The 14,849-nt window shown below is 52.0% G+C and overlaps 6 protein-coding genes across 6 annotated transcripts; 4 read left to right on the top strand and 2 right to left on the bottom strand.

The window, feature by feature from the left end:
* Positions 1–70: 70 nt before the first annotated feature.
* PtrM4_109020 (DUF2392 domain containing protein) lies at positions 71–1,267 on the top strand (the record flags this gene model as incomplete). The annotated part of the gene is made up of 2 exons (XM_001935854.1): positions 71–165; positions 220–1,267. 2 exons carry the CDS (start codon positions 71–73, stop codon positions 1,265–1,267), a joined length of 1,143 nt encoding a protein of 380 aa, XP_001935889.1.
* A 433-nt stretch (positions 1,268–1,700) lies between these two features.
* Positions 1,701–5,541, bottom strand: PtrM4_109010 (ATP-dependent RNA helicase A; the record flags this gene model as incomplete). Its single annotated transcript, XM_001935855.2, has 2 exons — positions 1,701–5,180; positions 5,230–5,541. 2 exons carry the CDS (start codon positions 5,539–5,541, stop codon positions 1,701–1,703), a joined length of 3,792 nt encoding a protein of 1,263 aa, XP_001935890.2.
* Positions 5,542–6,018: 477 nt separating this feature from the next.
* Positions 6,019–7,062, top strand: PtrM4_109000 (DcpS-C multi-domain protein; the record flags this gene model as incomplete). Its single annotated transcript, XM_001935856.1, has 3 exons — positions 6,019–6,157; positions 6,215–6,431; positions 6,492–7,062. The coding sequence occupies 3 exons, from the start codon at positions 6,019–6,021 to the stop codon at positions 7,060–7,062; spliced, it is 927 nt and encodes a 308-aa protein (XP_001935891.1).
* A 565-nt stretch (positions 7,063–7,627) lies between these two features.
* On the bottom strand, positions 7,628–9,474 carry PtrM4_108990 (DUF605 domain containing protein; the record flags this gene model as incomplete). The annotated part of the gene is made up of 4 exons (XM_001935857.1): positions 7,628–8,652; positions 8,771–9,068; positions 9,120–9,167; positions 9,223–9,474. The coding sequence occupies 4 exons, from the start codon at positions 9,472–9,474 to the stop codon at positions 7,628–7,630; spliced, it is 1,623 nt and encodes a 540-aa protein (XP_001935892.1).
* A 776-nt stretch (positions 9,475–10,250) lies between these two features.
* On the top strand, positions 10,251–11,236 carry PtrM4_108980 (Mating-C multi-domain protein; the record flags this gene model as incomplete). Its single annotated transcript, XM_001935858.2, has 3 exons — positions 10,251–10,322; positions 10,391–10,827; positions 10,927–11,236. The coding sequence occupies 3 exons, from the start codon at positions 10,251–10,253 to the stop codon at positions 11,234–11,236; spliced, it is 819 nt and encodes a 272-aa protein (XP_001935893.1).
* A 1,557-nt stretch (positions 11,237–12,793) lies between these two features.
* On the top strand, positions 12,794–13,024 carry PtrM4_108970 (uncharacterized protein; the record flags this gene model as incomplete). The annotated part of the gene is made up of 1 exon (XM_066107816.1): positions 12,794–13,024. The coding sequence occupies one exon, from the start codon at positions 12,794–12,796 to the stop codon at positions 13,022–13,024; it is 231 nt and encodes a 76-aa protein (XP_065962265.1).
* Positions 13,025–14,849: the final 1,825 nt, after the last annotated feature.

Raw genomic sequence — 14,849 nt, 5'->3', positions numbered from 1 at the left:
GAAACCAGGGCATGAGTCAGCCCTACAGAAACTCCCACTCACCCACCACTCTCTTCCAAACTTCACAATTATGCCGGGCAAAGAGATTGTAGACGCTTCAAATGAGCCTTGCAGACGATGTAAGGCATCTTCTGTCCTGGTAGTCCGCTCTGAGCCCCTTTGCCAGTCAGTCCTCTGCCCGCCACTTTAAGAAAGCAAAATGACTAATTTTTTTTACAGTGACTGCTTCGCACGATACATTCACACCAAATGTATCAAGCGGCTAGAGACGTTCCGGGTAAATTTCACAGCGGAGCAGCAACCCCGCGTTCTGGTGCCCCTGTCCTTTGGCATCTCGTCTGTGACTCTGCTGCACGTCTTGGATCTCCACCAACGCACGCAAAAGAGCAAGACGGGCCGCACGGGCTTCAACATTAGCGCTGTGTACATTGAGGACCCTGAACAGTCTATCATGGCTGAAGATCTTCTGGACCAAGTTCGAGAGCAGTACTCTGGGCATCAGTATGCCTCGTTGCCGTTGCATGATGTATTCCGCCTTGTTCAAGATGATGCCTCAATCCGGTCTCTGGTCCCGGAAACGCAGTATGCCTCGACACCTGAGGAAAAACTTGTTCACATGATCAACTCGCTCACTTCAGCCACAGCCCGCGCGGATGTTTTGTCTACACTTAAGACTAGGCTGATTGTCGAGCATGCGAAATTGACTGGGTGCGAGAGTATCCTCTGGGGCGACAGCACCACCAGACTCGCTCAAAAGACTCTTTCCGAAACCGCAAAGGGGCGCGGTTTCTCCCTGCCATGGCAGGTCTCCGACGGCCCGTCGCCTTTTGGTCTAAACTTCCATTACCCGCTTCGCGATGTTCTTAAGAAAGAGCTGGTGTCCTACATGAACATGGCCGAAACAGGGCTCAAGACTCTGGTGCATGAAACGTCGATAGGCGCCACGCAAGCTTCTACAAGCTCAAAAAACACCACCATCGACGACCTCATGAAGCAATATTTCGAGTCGGTTGAGGATAACTTTCCAAGTATCGTTGCAAACGTCGTACGTACTGCCAGTAGACTAGAGGCACAGCCCGATGCGCTTTCAGAGCCAAAATGCAGTTTATGCAGCATGCCTGTATCCGGTGGACGATTTGGCATACACGGGTGGGGTGGTGATCAGCAAGACGGCGACGACTTTGGATCCACACATGCCAACAGGACCATTTGCTATGGCTGCACAAGATCCGTACCCAAGGCTACATCAAGTACGAATGGGAATTGAAGAATGCCTCATCTTTCCATCATCCCAACACCATCTATATCCTTCTTCATCTACTCGAACAACACACCACCACCTTAAGCATCCAGCCCATCCCTCTCAACCAACCATCTAACCACATCCACCACCTCACCCTCCCTCTTCCCGACACCCTTCCCAGGTTCCTTCACCATACCCTCCAGCACACTATCCAACATACCCCCTCAACCGACTTACCAGCACCCCGATCCTCGCCCACCCCCTCAACCTAATCCACTCATCCACCACCAGTCCCCTCCCCAACGTATCCACTTGAATGCGCCCCGCAAACAACAACAAGCTAAACGCATTAAACGGCGTGATATCCCTCACAAACACCTTACTCGTCGCCATCTTGTTGAAATACGCCACGAAAGACGCATTATGCGGGAATGTTTGGCTGGAGAAGAGCGTGGAGCTAGGATGCACAAATACGCGGCCGTTGTCTTGGTTGAAATATTTGATCTCGCGGGGCGGAAGGGTCGAGCTCAACGGCGCCGGCTATGCCCGCTGCGAACTTCTTGTCGGGCAATTGGATGCGGGCAATTTGAGGGTTGAATGCGCCGGCGATGAGGGCGCGGAGGAGGGCGTCGTTGGCATTGTGTTTGTTGTAGGTGCTGTGCGTGGCAGGATTGGCGGAGGAGTAGTGTGTGGGTATGAAGGAAATTTCCTTGAGGGAAGATAGGTATTGTGTGCGATTGGATGCGATATCGAAGAGCGTGTTTGGTGAGAGACGGTTTTCTTGGCACCAGAAGCGTAGGTCGCGGGTTGAGGCGCCTTTGCTGCGCTGGGCGGCCCATTGTTCGTAGGCGCGTAGGTCGACTAGGAGATCACCTTGGTTGTTGGAGAAGGAGGCTCGGAGCCGGTCGAATTCGTTGCGGGTTTCCTGGTCGCGTTCGCGGGGCGTGAGGAACGGACTGCGGGCTGTGAGGACGGAGGCGATTGTTAGAGCGGCATCGAGACATCCGAATGTTGCGCCGTAGACGAGGAGCTTGCCAAGGCGGAGATCAGCCGGTATCATGGACATGTGCCGGCCGAGAGCCGTCAGCTCGTTGTCGGTGATGGCGCCCATTTGAGAGAGTAGCCGTATGGCGCCTTCCACTGCCGTGCTTTCTGGGGGTGCCAAGGCCGACGCAAGGAAGCCTGATACATCTTGTACACCCATGGATTTGATAGACAAACACATTTGTTCAAGAGGCACACGCCGGATCTCTGGATCAGGTCGTTCCATCATCTTAGCCTCAGCGTTGCGTGTGTACATCTTGTAGCAGTCGCCCGCCCGAACACGACCTGCTCGACCACGTCGTTGCTTACATGCAGCCCTCGAAGCCCACGTCTCAGCCAGCCGTACCATATTGTTCTGCGGGTCGTAGCTCGTCTCCTTGACTCTGCCCGTATCGATGACCGCAACGATATCTTCAATAGTGATGGATGTCTCAGCTACATTGGTACACGCAATGACTTTGCGTTTCCCGTGCGGCGCAGGAGGGAAAACACGCTTCTGCTCCACTGGCATAAGCGACGCGTGAAGCGGCAGTGCGTGGAGGTTTACAAAGTGACTTAGTGCTTGGAGCGTGCGATCGATCTCCATAGTTCCGGGCAAGAAGATCAGAATACCTCCGTCCTTCTCTCCGAGTTGGCGATCAATGTAACGGACGGTTTCTGCAATGAGGTCGTAGTTGATTCCGAATCCGATACTCCTGAGGTTGGCAGAGAAGGACTTCTCATCTGTCGCATCGTCCTCACCCATGCCATAGCCCTTGAACCCAGTGAAATGCAGTATGTCGTCGATATAGTAGTCTGTGACGGGGTGTGTACGGCCTTCAATCTCAACACGGCCTACAGGCCCAACTTCCTTGAAGTAAGCTTCGAAAACAGCGGCATCGAGGGTTGCGCTCATGAGAATGACTTTCAAATCCTTGCGTGTCCGTAGAATCTGGCGAAGCAGAACAAGCAAAAAGTCGGTATCCAGACTGCGCTCGTGCACTTCATCGACAACAACGTGACTGACATCAGCCAGTGCAGCGACCACATCATCGGCATTGCCGCCTGATGTTTGAAGTCTCCTGAGCAAGACACCAGTGGTAACAAAAGTGATTTTGGTAACGCCAGGCTTTTGCTTCGACTCTCCACGGATGGTGTAACCGATTTCATCCCCAACTTGGGAACAGCGCTCGTCTGCTACACGATCCGCGAGACCCAGGGCTGAGATCCTACGGGGTTGTGTACAAATGATGTTTGCAACAGCTCCGAGTTGTCGCTGGATCAGATCATCTAAGACGAATTGTACCGACTGGGTCGACTTTCCTGAACCAGTTTCACCTGAGATGATGGTGACCTTGCAGTTGTTGACTGTGTGGACAATTTCCTCCCTCAGTCTCCATGCAGGCAACGACTGTCGAGCAGCCATCATCTTTTGCTGTGCTGCAGAGCCTTGTTTGGCCTGCCATTCAGTTAGTATCCGTTGGCTGGGAGGTGTCGCAGGTGTCCAGTCGATAGGCCTGCGTGCTCGCCCACCCTTCGCCCTACGCTTTTGACTCTGTGGCTCGGATGAGTGATCTGCCGCTGCGAGACCAGCAGAAACATCAGTCAGTCTTCCTGGGTTCTGGAAGATATCACCAGCATTCGTTTGGATCCAATCTACGATATCGTATATCATAGGCATGCCAATGAAGTTGCTTTCGGCGTGAAGTAGCGCCTGTCTGATGATACTGAGACGGATATATGCCGGAATAGCTGCCTCAAACGTGATAATGGGAACCACAGCGGGATATGGCCCAAACGGCTTCCTCACCTGTAAGATGAGCCTCTTGCCTTGCTGTTTAACGTCCAGCTCAATGCGGCACAACTCGGGCGCAGGCCGTGTAAATAGGCGATCGTATATTGCTTCGAGTGATGACATTTCCACCTCCCACGGATCATCTTCGGGATCGGTATCCACGATTGAAAGATCTACAAGGTCCTGGGTGATAATATTGTCTTCATCGTCAGGTCGGAGGAGGCGAGCTTGCAGCAAAGCGGCGGCTTTCCTCTCATCTCCACCTTGGCTGTCATACGCCTCCTCACAAAGATCCAAAGCGTACCCAGCTGCTGCAAGACGCTTGACAGCACCCTCGCGCTTGAGATTTGAACTAGCCATGCTGACGCCAGCAACGTAACCTTCTGGTAGGGACCAGGACGGAAGATCGTCCTCTGGAACGTGGATGAGGAGCCACTCGATAATCTCTTCCCGATCTTTGCAGATCTCAGCAGCCTCTTCGACGTGACTTCTCCGAAAGCCAAGGTCGGTGATTTCATCGACCAACTTCAGCTTCGTCGCCGCGTCAATCTCGACGCCATTAGGATTCCAGACCGCATCGCGACGAATCAGACGCTCAGCCTCTTTCCTTGTCTTCTTGCCCAGCTCGATCTTCGGCACGCGTTCCCATCCTTTCATCAAGTTTCTGGGTGCGGCACCCGTCGAAGCGCTAGGCATAGCCGCGCCAGGCTGCTGATTGTGGGCTTTCTGTGCCTCTTCTTGCTGTTTCTGTCTCTTCTCGCGCGCCTTGGCTGCTGATTCCCTGGCCTTTTCTCGCTCTGCAAACCCAAAGAAAGGATCTGCTTCGTACATCCAACCCTTTCCTTCCTGTTCGTCTCTCTTCTTGAGTTCTGTGAACTGGCCTTTCCACAAGTCCTTGTATGTTGGCGGAAGCATCATGTGCAGGTTCTTCGCGCTGGCGACGCGGAAGAGGGTATAGGCGGCGGCGAAGTTTCGGGCTTCTACGGCAGTTGGCTGATGTGCTTGCTCCTCGAGTTCGGGGGGAATCTTGATGGGTGGTAGGGTTGTAGTCTCTCGTGTCTTCTGGTTCATCTTGGAGAGCACCACGGCATATGCAAAGTGTCTATCGCCATCTTTGCGCTACTTGGCATCAGCTGTGTCCAAATTCTGGGGTCAAGTTGGTACTCACAATGCGGTAGTCTGGCTTGCTCCACTGTTGCTTCTGGAAGTGCTCTGATAGTAGGTTGACGGGCAATTTACCAGTCCATGATGCCCCCGCTATCAAAGTTCTGGTATCCGGCTTCTTTGGCCCATCCTCGGACTGACCAGGCGCTGTCTTCCCTTTCCCCTTACTGTCGCTCTGTGTGCCATCTCCGCCAGAGCTCTCGCCCTTTTTCTTTTTGGGTTTGCCATCGCCGAATACAATGAATGAAGTGTCTTCCTCGGGGGGCACTGTCTTCTTCGCAGGCTTCCCGCGCGGCGGGTGGGCGTTCTTCGGCATATTCCTAGTCTAGTCTACAATAACACTGGACCTGGGAATCTTCGTGAAGGGGCTGCTTGCTTCGGAAGGGGTGTCGACAGACAAATGATGTCTGCGTTTGTTGCAGGCGGTGAAGGGCGCCTTCCCGCTAAATCCAGGGCTCAATCTCCGAAATTATCCCACCGATCCCCTGCGTACCAGCGTAACGAGTGAAAAGGTGCAATGCGTAGTGTAGCCATTTTGAGTTCCGAGCGATTCACTCAAAGGTCGGGCGCAATCCGAAATTCCGATGGTGACAGGGATGCCTCGGTACGCTCGGGCCATGAGTTCACGGGCTGCATCGTCATCGTTCGGTCAACCGCAGCAAATGGAGACTCCTACATGCGCCGGCTCACGTCCCATCTCAGCACTCGTCGCGTACCTGGTGTTCTTGTCACGGGAGGCTCATACATAACTACGCGTCCAATTTACTCAGCACGAGGCGGCATTCGAGCAAACATGTCTACACGCAACCACAAACATGCTCAGGCTGAGCAAACTCACGATACAATGACTGCAGAAGAGATAGCGGGAACGGAGCCGCCAAACCAGGCTCGACCCGGCGTAGATCCAGCTTCGCAGAAAAGACCAAACGCATGTACGTTGTTTCCACGCGCCAAATTTACCTCCACACAGTCCATAACTCACGGGGCAGTCACAGAACTCTTGTCGCGATCTAAGAAACGAAAGTCTCACATAACCGCCGACGACTCACCAGGCCTTAAAAGGAAGACTGCGAAAACTTTTAAGAGCATTGATCCACGCGATGGCCTCATTGTTTACATCGAGAAGCCAGAGGCAAATCCCGAGGGAAGAGTAGTAGAATACGACGACGACTTTGTCGTGATCAACGACAAGTACCCAAAGGCAATGTAATTTAGATAGCGAGCAAGCACGGGGATGATGAAATACCAGAACTAACAGTTACACAGCGTACATCTCCTATTCCTGCCACGCAAACCCGCCTACTACAACCAACATCCCCTTTCTGCCCTCTCCACAGACCCCGCCTTCCTCGCCCAAGTACGCACCCGCGCCGAGCGCCTCAAACTTCTCGCTGCCTCGGAACTACGACGTCAGTACGGCGACACCAGCATCTCCGACCATCCCTACCAATCCGCCCTCGAAGAAATGATGTCCGCACCCGAGCCACCATCCCCAGAAGAACAAACCGCACGCTTACCACCCGGTCGAGACTGGACAAAAGACATCGTTATCGGTGTACATACTCATCCTTCGATGAACCATCTTCACATTCACATCTTTAGTAGGGACATGCAGTCGCCGTGGATGAAGCATAAGAAACATTATCTTAGTTTTAACTCGAGTTTCCTAGTGAAATTGGATGAGTTCCCGCTTGAAGAGAGCAGTCCGAGATATCATCCGAGTAGCTGGACGAGCTGGGATATGAAGTGCTGGCGGTGTGGGGAGAATTACAAGAATAAGTTTGCGGCGCTGAAAAAACATCTTGATGAAGAGTTTGAGGAGTGGAAGAAGGAGTAGAGTGTTGAAGGTGTGTCCGTGTCGGGTTTTGGATGTTCAAGATGGTGGGTTTGGGTAATCGGCATCCTTGATTGAAACTTGTGTCATTAGACTCTTCGGAGTTTGTGTTAGTAGTAGCGAGCGTTGCGTGCTTGCTAAAGGAGTGTCCACCCTCATCCATTCATAAGCTCATCTACAATCACAGTCACACCTAGGTGACACGAACTACCTGACAGCGACAGCATAGGTAAATCCCTCTAGCCTATTCCTAATATGTTATATGCGCCTACAGTAGCTTTTGGATACTAGGGTGTCACGTATTGCATATCACTCAGGGGATCACAATCTAGTGCCGTTGCAAGTAGTGTGAACTTTGGTTATTAATCGTGGCAGGAATCTCTATGTACATTGGTAACGTTTCGGTCATGTATTCTCGCAGTGATACCGTACCTCTCGGCGGATTTCTCAGTGATACCGTTTCTTCTTGCTACTCTCCCGATGAGACGTTTTCTGTCGGCTGCTCTTCCACTTCCACTAATACCGTTCCTTTCGGCTGTTCGCCCTCTGCTATCGTTTATTCCGACTTCTAGCGGCGTATGACCAGCGTCTTCACAACGGTGGTGTCGATATCATGGAGCTCGGGCGGAAACTTGCATAAATCGCCGAAAATACATGACTTGGTGCCCTTGACGTAATGTGTCTTGCTGGGAGGTGCTGGACATCGATGGCCATAGATACACTTGTTGTCCTCACAGCCGCTGCCATAGATGCATGGAGCCATCCGAGCAACAAGACGGAGAGTGGCCTTCTCGTCAGAAGTAAGATGGTAGCCATGAAGATGCGTGCACTTGTTATCGTACGGACATTCCTCGCGAAGGAAGTGGACGTTGCAAAGTTTCATCCTCTTAATACGATCCACTTCGGCTTTGTCATAGTCCTTGCAGGGCGGATCAACGCGCTGGCCGGCACGGTTGCGAGCAATCAGTTCATCACGGTCTGCGACCTTGTATACAGGCTGTACAGGGGCGGCCTGAGGTGGAGGAGGGGCCGCGGCTTTGCTAGCCCAAGTCGTCATGCTCGGCTTGATGGCTGGAAACTCTTCTGAAGTTATAGTCGAGCATGACGGTGTACGAGGCAAGGTATTCAGCTGGGCTCTGCTGGGCAGAGGGCTATCCATGAGCGTACTAGGTGGCTGCTGTACGGCTGCAGGCCCAGGTGCAGGAAAACGGGGTGGGAGACCAGTAACCGCCAAGCCGTTCGAGCTAGCTTTTGAGTCGGCTTTCGGGTCGAATGTACTTCCTGGGACAAATACCGGGGCTGTCAGAGAAGGAGTACCAAACACGGTAGTCCCTACTGTAGCCGCCACGGGAGCCGCCCCCCACGGTATCACCGAGAGTTTCTTGTCTCGAAACAGTTTCGGAAACTTCTTGGTCTTGTATGGCAGCGGGAGTAGCTCCTTCTCAAACGGAACACCTTCGAGGAGCACCACCTTGTTCACCATCTCTGTGCGATCGGAACACTTTTCTAAAGTCCTTGCGTATCCATTATCGTGTGAGCATCCGAAAAGAATGCGACGACATTGGAAGATCGGGGCGAATCCCTTGAACGCATCTACGGCCTGTCAGTAGGAGCCATATTGTTTGAAGGAGCCAGTATCGTAAGAGCCATGGTTTATAAGGTGCCACGGTACCGTTTTTAGGATACATGGTTTGAAGGAAGAGTCACTTACCGATAATCTTTTCGTCAGCGCGGTCTTTACCCGCACCCACGTCCACGAAATCGAAATCAGGTCTGGATTGAGTGAATGCACGCACAAAATCCTCGAACTGCTTGGTACTCTGAATGACGCCAGCGCGAACGAGCACTTCGGCTAGTCCTTTCACGTTCGCATAGACGCGGCAGTATATGCGTACCGGGGGTTTGATATCTTTGCAATCATTCGCGATATAATCGTTTATGGCTTCGTGCAGGAAAGAGGCAGCCCGGCGACCACCAGCCTCAGCGTCGCGGATAAAGTCGTCGCGGAACTGGTCCTATAATCAGCACAAGCATGAAAAAGTAAGCACAAAGTGACTTACGATCATACCGTCGCCGTCGATCAGCACCATGATGAATGGGTTATCAGACTGGGTGCGTATATGTCAGTTCCAAACATGTTTTATCTAGTCGGTGTTGGCTTACCATGATCTGCTGTGCGTTTCTGAGTAACAGTTCATAATGGTCCTTGTCGAGTTGCCATTTCTCGAACCATGCGCGGTACTCATCACGCTCAGCAGTTACATTCCGGCACTTCTGCACCAGTTGCTCACTATATGCGATGAGCTCGGCTACGAATTTGGCCTTGTCTTCGTCGTGCCGCTGAAATTGCTCGTAGCGCGTGTGTATGCTGGCCAAATCATCGCCGCAGGGTGGGCCATTGAATGAAGGACACATTTTTATCGGTTGGTGCACCAATTGGCAATGATGGGCGTTGGTGGGTGGGGTTGTCGCAACGAGTGTGTTGGTAGCTAAAGGTGTGGATGAAGTGAAGGAAATTGTGGGCAGAAGAGAGGAAAGTGAAAGTGTAACCGAGGGGCAATTTCAGGGTTCAGCGAGAAACTGGCGTTCTTGGGCGGGCAATTTACAGGTGAAAGGGAGTTATCGTAACATAGGTCAGTAGCAATGAAGAGCGAACAAGGGCTAGTGTAACCAGGTGCAATGCAAGACGCCGCCGCTGGGAAGGCGCGCACGAGGCGGTGTAAATGCAATCAGAGCAAATATGGGTGCAGAAGCAGAACGGCGGGTCAGTGGCTGCATGTGTTTGCTCCAGGGTTCGTTGCAGACCTTTGCGGCGTGCATGGCCTGGGTATTTCAAGATTCCGGTACGGCGCGTACGAGTGAAAGGCACTATATTTGGACAAATCGTGGTGGTACTGGCGACGCCGCAAGACGCCTGAGATCAGATGGCCGGTTCATACAGAGGATATAGCAGCATGTTCTGGTATTGTCTTACGGCTAATGCTAACTTGAACATGAAGCTGAAGACGTCGCGTATGTAATGTGGTTCGGGTCGGTTCGCGTTGCCGCGGCTCTGGTTCCGTCCGCCAAGGCGAAAGTGGAAGCTGCGCCCGGACGTCACTTCCCAGAAGCCACGTTCGAATTACCCAAACTCTTTCGTCACGACTTCTTCTCCCCCTCTCCCCCTCGCATTGTCTTGTACCGTCGTCATCATGGTTAATTGGAAACTCTCATCTCTGCTATTGCTATCTCTGCGCGCCCTCAGCGTCTCCGCAAAACCCGAGGTGAGCTCGTGACGCTTAGTGAGCCCGACGAGGCATGACATCAGATGGCTAATTCCCTTTTGCTTCAGGCTGAGAAGGTTCAAGAGGTCTCAGAAGAGCCGCAAACCCCCAATCTCAATGTCGCCATCTCTGTCTCGTTCCCACAGGCCGAGATTTTTGGCGTCAAGCTTGTCAATGGCCTCGCTACAGAGGCCCGCCTGTCCGTCGTAAATAACGAGCCAACTCCTATTGGCGTCACTCTGGTTGGTGGCTCGCTACTCAAGGAGAATGCCGGAGAGTCGCACGTCGTTCGCAACCTTACTGCGAAGCGCTACTCGATCCAAGTTCCTGCCGGCGCCAATGAGACAGTTCCCTACAGCTTTACGACTGAGCTTCATCCCCAGGATCTGCGCTTGCAGCTCGTCACTATCTTGAAGGACAACAAGAACTCACTCTACACCGTCACCGTTCACAACGAGACGGTCAGCGTTGTAGAGGCCCCTACCAGCTTCTTTGACCCCCAAATGTATGTACTTGGTCGATCCTTTAAATCTTGCGCTCCAGCTATTCTGCTTACTGAGCTCTGTCCTGCCTTAAGACGCACAAACTGACATATGGTTTCCAGTATATTCCTCTACCTCGTCGTCCTCGGCGCTTTCAGTGGTACCGTCTACTTTATTTACAACACCTGGATTAGCACCTTCTTCCCTCAGAAAAAGGGCCGCGGCAAGGGTGGTGAGCGCGCCAAGAAATCCTCTGGCGGATCCAAGACTGTCGACCCCGCCGACCAGGTCGCCGTCGTGGGTGCTGATGGCCCAGCCGTCACCTCAGGCGCCAAGGCATACGACGAAAGCTGGATCCCTGCCTCCCACCTTCAGCGCCCGGAAGCCAAGCGCGTCCGAAGCGGTACCCCCAAAGTGAAGCCGAAGGCTTAGACGTCTTGAATATGATGACTCGAGATTAATGAGGCATTGGATAGTCAGATTTGTGGTTTGGACTAGAATCGGTTGGGCCTGGGTTTGGGAGCAATGTTCTCTTGGAAGGATTTGCAGCACCACTGCGCCCCAAGATGCGCGCAGTCTTGTCTCGCATATAGACGATATGCTTCGGCGAATGAGATGTAATATCACTGTAACGACTAAAAAGGTGGGCAATTTGTTGTAGTTATACTAGTTATACTAGAAAAGCAATATAATACGATACACTCTACTATTGGACAGTGCGTGCATGCGCATGGGGCAAGATTTGGAGAAAATGCGTTGAGATTTCCCCGCGTCGTTAGGAATAAGCAAGAGTACAGATTTTGCAAAACTCTGGTTGCGACTCAGCCAATGTTTCCCTGCTCCAGCTATCTGTGTCGGTGGTGTGGTTGGGTCCCACTACACCATCCAAGCATGCAATGCGTAAGTATACTATACTGCCCCTCTGCACATACTCAATTCACACTGCACATACCACACACCGGTCGGGTCCGACGCTAGAGATGTCTTGGTAGCGATATGACGCTTGATATCCCGCTGTACGAGATGGATCCCACCACCGTGGCACCACCCTCTGTCGAGCCTACATTAAACTGGCTGAATTGTTTCCAGCTCAGCCCAAACAAAGATGTTCATTCTCTGTTACCCGACAAGGCAGCATGTAACATGATGGAGGGAAGCTTGACGAAGCTTGAGCCCTGTAGGCGGCGGCGCCTTAGTGCTTTGCGGGGTGGATTCCCCTAATTTTAGAGTACCAAGCGCATGACATGTCGCAGGTTGTCCAAAACAAGCACGCCCTCTAGAAACAGAACTCTCGAACAAACCCACCAGCATCACACGCCTCGGCAGCTTGGCTAGTGACTTGCACGCAATGCACCGCTTGGGCGCTTCTTGGTAGATTATCTCTTTCACATGGAAGCGTCGTTAGCTCGCAACGAGGGTGCGGATATGTTATCCGGCCTCAACGGCGGCGGCTGCGTACAGTAACATGTGCGAGCCGAGTCAGCATGTGCCTCACACAGCGTAATACCACGCATGCGCGACGGCCATGTGTAAACATTCTTTACAGCCATCGAGCCAGTGGGAGTGTGTTTATGCGCCGATTGTAGACCGGATCCGCAGCACGACAGGTGCGGACAGGCGGCGACATGTCGGGCTGTTTTGGAGCGGCATCCATACACCATTGCATAGGGTGATCTGTTGTCTCGAAACGGTAAAGCCCTCAAACCAGCGCCATGGCGGTAGGGCGGGCGGAACCTGCCTGTGACTGCTCACGCGACGCCCGGCGGAGAGACGGGGTGTGGGTCCAGTCGACCGAGCGAGGTGAGTCAGATTGGGGAATACTTAAGCATTCGAAGCCGCGCTTCTTTGGTGTCTGCAGAACATCCAGCTGAGCTTGATTCCTTCTACCATCGACTTCGACACCAACACCATCAACACCACACTACAACTAACAACTACAACTAACAACAACAACAACGACAACAACAACAACATCACCACACCTTCACTATGCCTCCCGTCAGCCAATTCCCTCCTGCGCGCGTCTTCCTCAAGAACGCTGCTGCGATCCCAACGCCCATCTCCACAATGCCCACAGCTCGACGATCGACTCTTACTTCGCCCATAAGCCCAAGATACACCACCGCCTCCTCCAGCAATCCATCCCAAACCATGGCCCAGATTATGAGCCAGCGACCGGGTGCTACCCGCACCGAAGGTCAACGGAGAGCTACCAATTGACTATCTATGAGTCGATTTCCCATCTTCCCTGTATCTTTCACCCAGAGAGCTGCAGCGATGTAGAGATCGACACGGATCAACCACCACGCGGCTACTTCCCCACCCTCAACCCCCACGGCCAACACTCAGCTGCTCTCTTCTCCCCACCATCTGACAGGGAACAAAAAGTAAATGCCCGACGGTATTACACATACATACACACATACTGGACAATGTTGCCTCTTCCTCCCCACGCTAGCAATCACGACACCGGCTGTCGCATCATCACCACTCGCTCGTGCGAACCGGAAGATGCCAAACAACAACGTCTCAAAATTGTACATACACCACTCACGAAAACAAAAGGAGCAGGTTCTTCCACACATCAACGACCCATGCACGCAGCATCATCACACACGAACAGAACCAGCGCCGGATAGCAGGAACGATTTTTATGACGGAGTTTTTTCATTTTTTTCATTTTTGGAGCTGGGTTTCTTTTTTCCAGCATGGGATTAGACACGACATCAAAAAAAAGGTTGACGGCTTGTATTAGCCAGTCCCGGTTGGGTTCGCAGGAGTTTAGGATTTGGGATTTGTACGATTGCAGCCATGTATACGAAGATTTGCATGGGTAGGATGCGATAGGCCTACAGATACCCACAAACAAACAAACAAACAAAACATCAAATCAAGGATTACACACATCTGATCGCGTTCTATTTTTTTTCTTAGTGATTCTCCATGCGCGATTTGTGTAGGGCGCGACTAGTCTGACTACCTAGCCTGCCCAGGTGGCTTGTGACGCGTTATTTATGTGAGGATGATAGGCGTGGGAAAATGACGTCGTGGGTTGCGTACCGTACGCGCGTGTGCCCGTTTCCGTGCGCGGGTGGGAGGACAGAAGATGTGAAGAAGCAGGGAAATGGGGGTTTCCCATGTCGATCTAGGACTTTTAGTTAAGCTGGAGCGGAAAAAGATGGGGTTTTCGGAAAAGGCGAGGTAAGTTACTTAACTAGGGAAGGAGCTTAGCTTGTTTAGATAAGCTGCTTGGCGCTTTCGACTTCGGACGTACCCGTGGTCTCAATGTCAAAGGTACCGCTACTATGATTACGACATATACAGAGAAACGAGTGCAAATCAGAAAAATACTACAGGGCATTACATCTCAGTGTAGGCAATGACACACAACGCCGTTATACCCAGCGCCTTGCTGCACCACCATCAATGCCACTTCAACAACTTCCACGCTCTAAACGCGTCCATACTATGCTTCTTCCCTCCAATGAAGGGTTCCCCTAGTATCCTTGATCTTGCGCTCTATATATTTGCAAATCCAGGATTACCTGTAAAGCATCTGAACGCAGTCCTTGAAAGAGCGTAGAAAGGTCAGGAGGTCTTCATGGTCGTGACGATATTATTCAGATAATGTAAGCGGAGATATATGTGTCTTTCCCGCTATAACTGACTTGTACTCAAGGAAGGTAAGTCTGTCTGTGCTGGTGCTTAGATTTGGTTAGTATTAAGTTTTTGTTCAGTGTACTAATGCACAGTAGGTTGTAACATTCTGGCTAACGTGCGCGCCTTTTCACTGTGAGCGAGCTTCTGATACTCAATATTGGAATAAATCCTATACAATAGTGATATCCTAGAGCGTAGGTTTTCATGTACGCTCGTCACGCTTGCAACTATTAGGACACTCTGGAGCACTCGGTCGCCTCTTCCACTGCTCGGACAGGAGTGCGTGCTTGCTTCTATTGTATGGAGGTCATTCAAAGCTTTTAGGTGAATCGAATGAGCATTTTTTACCGTTTCATAGATCACGAACCGAATCATGTCGCTCTGC

This window comes from Pyrenophora tritici-repentis, chromosome 5 (genome assembly GCF_003171515.1).
Source record: "Pyrenophora tritici-repentis strain M4 chromosome 5, whole genome shotgun sequence".
Taxonomy (NCBI): Eukaryota; Fungi; Ascomycota; class Dothideomycetes; order Pleosporales; family Pleosporaceae; genus Pyrenophora; species Pyrenophora tritici-repentis.
This window is presented reverse-complemented; position numbering and strand designations above follow the sequence as displayed.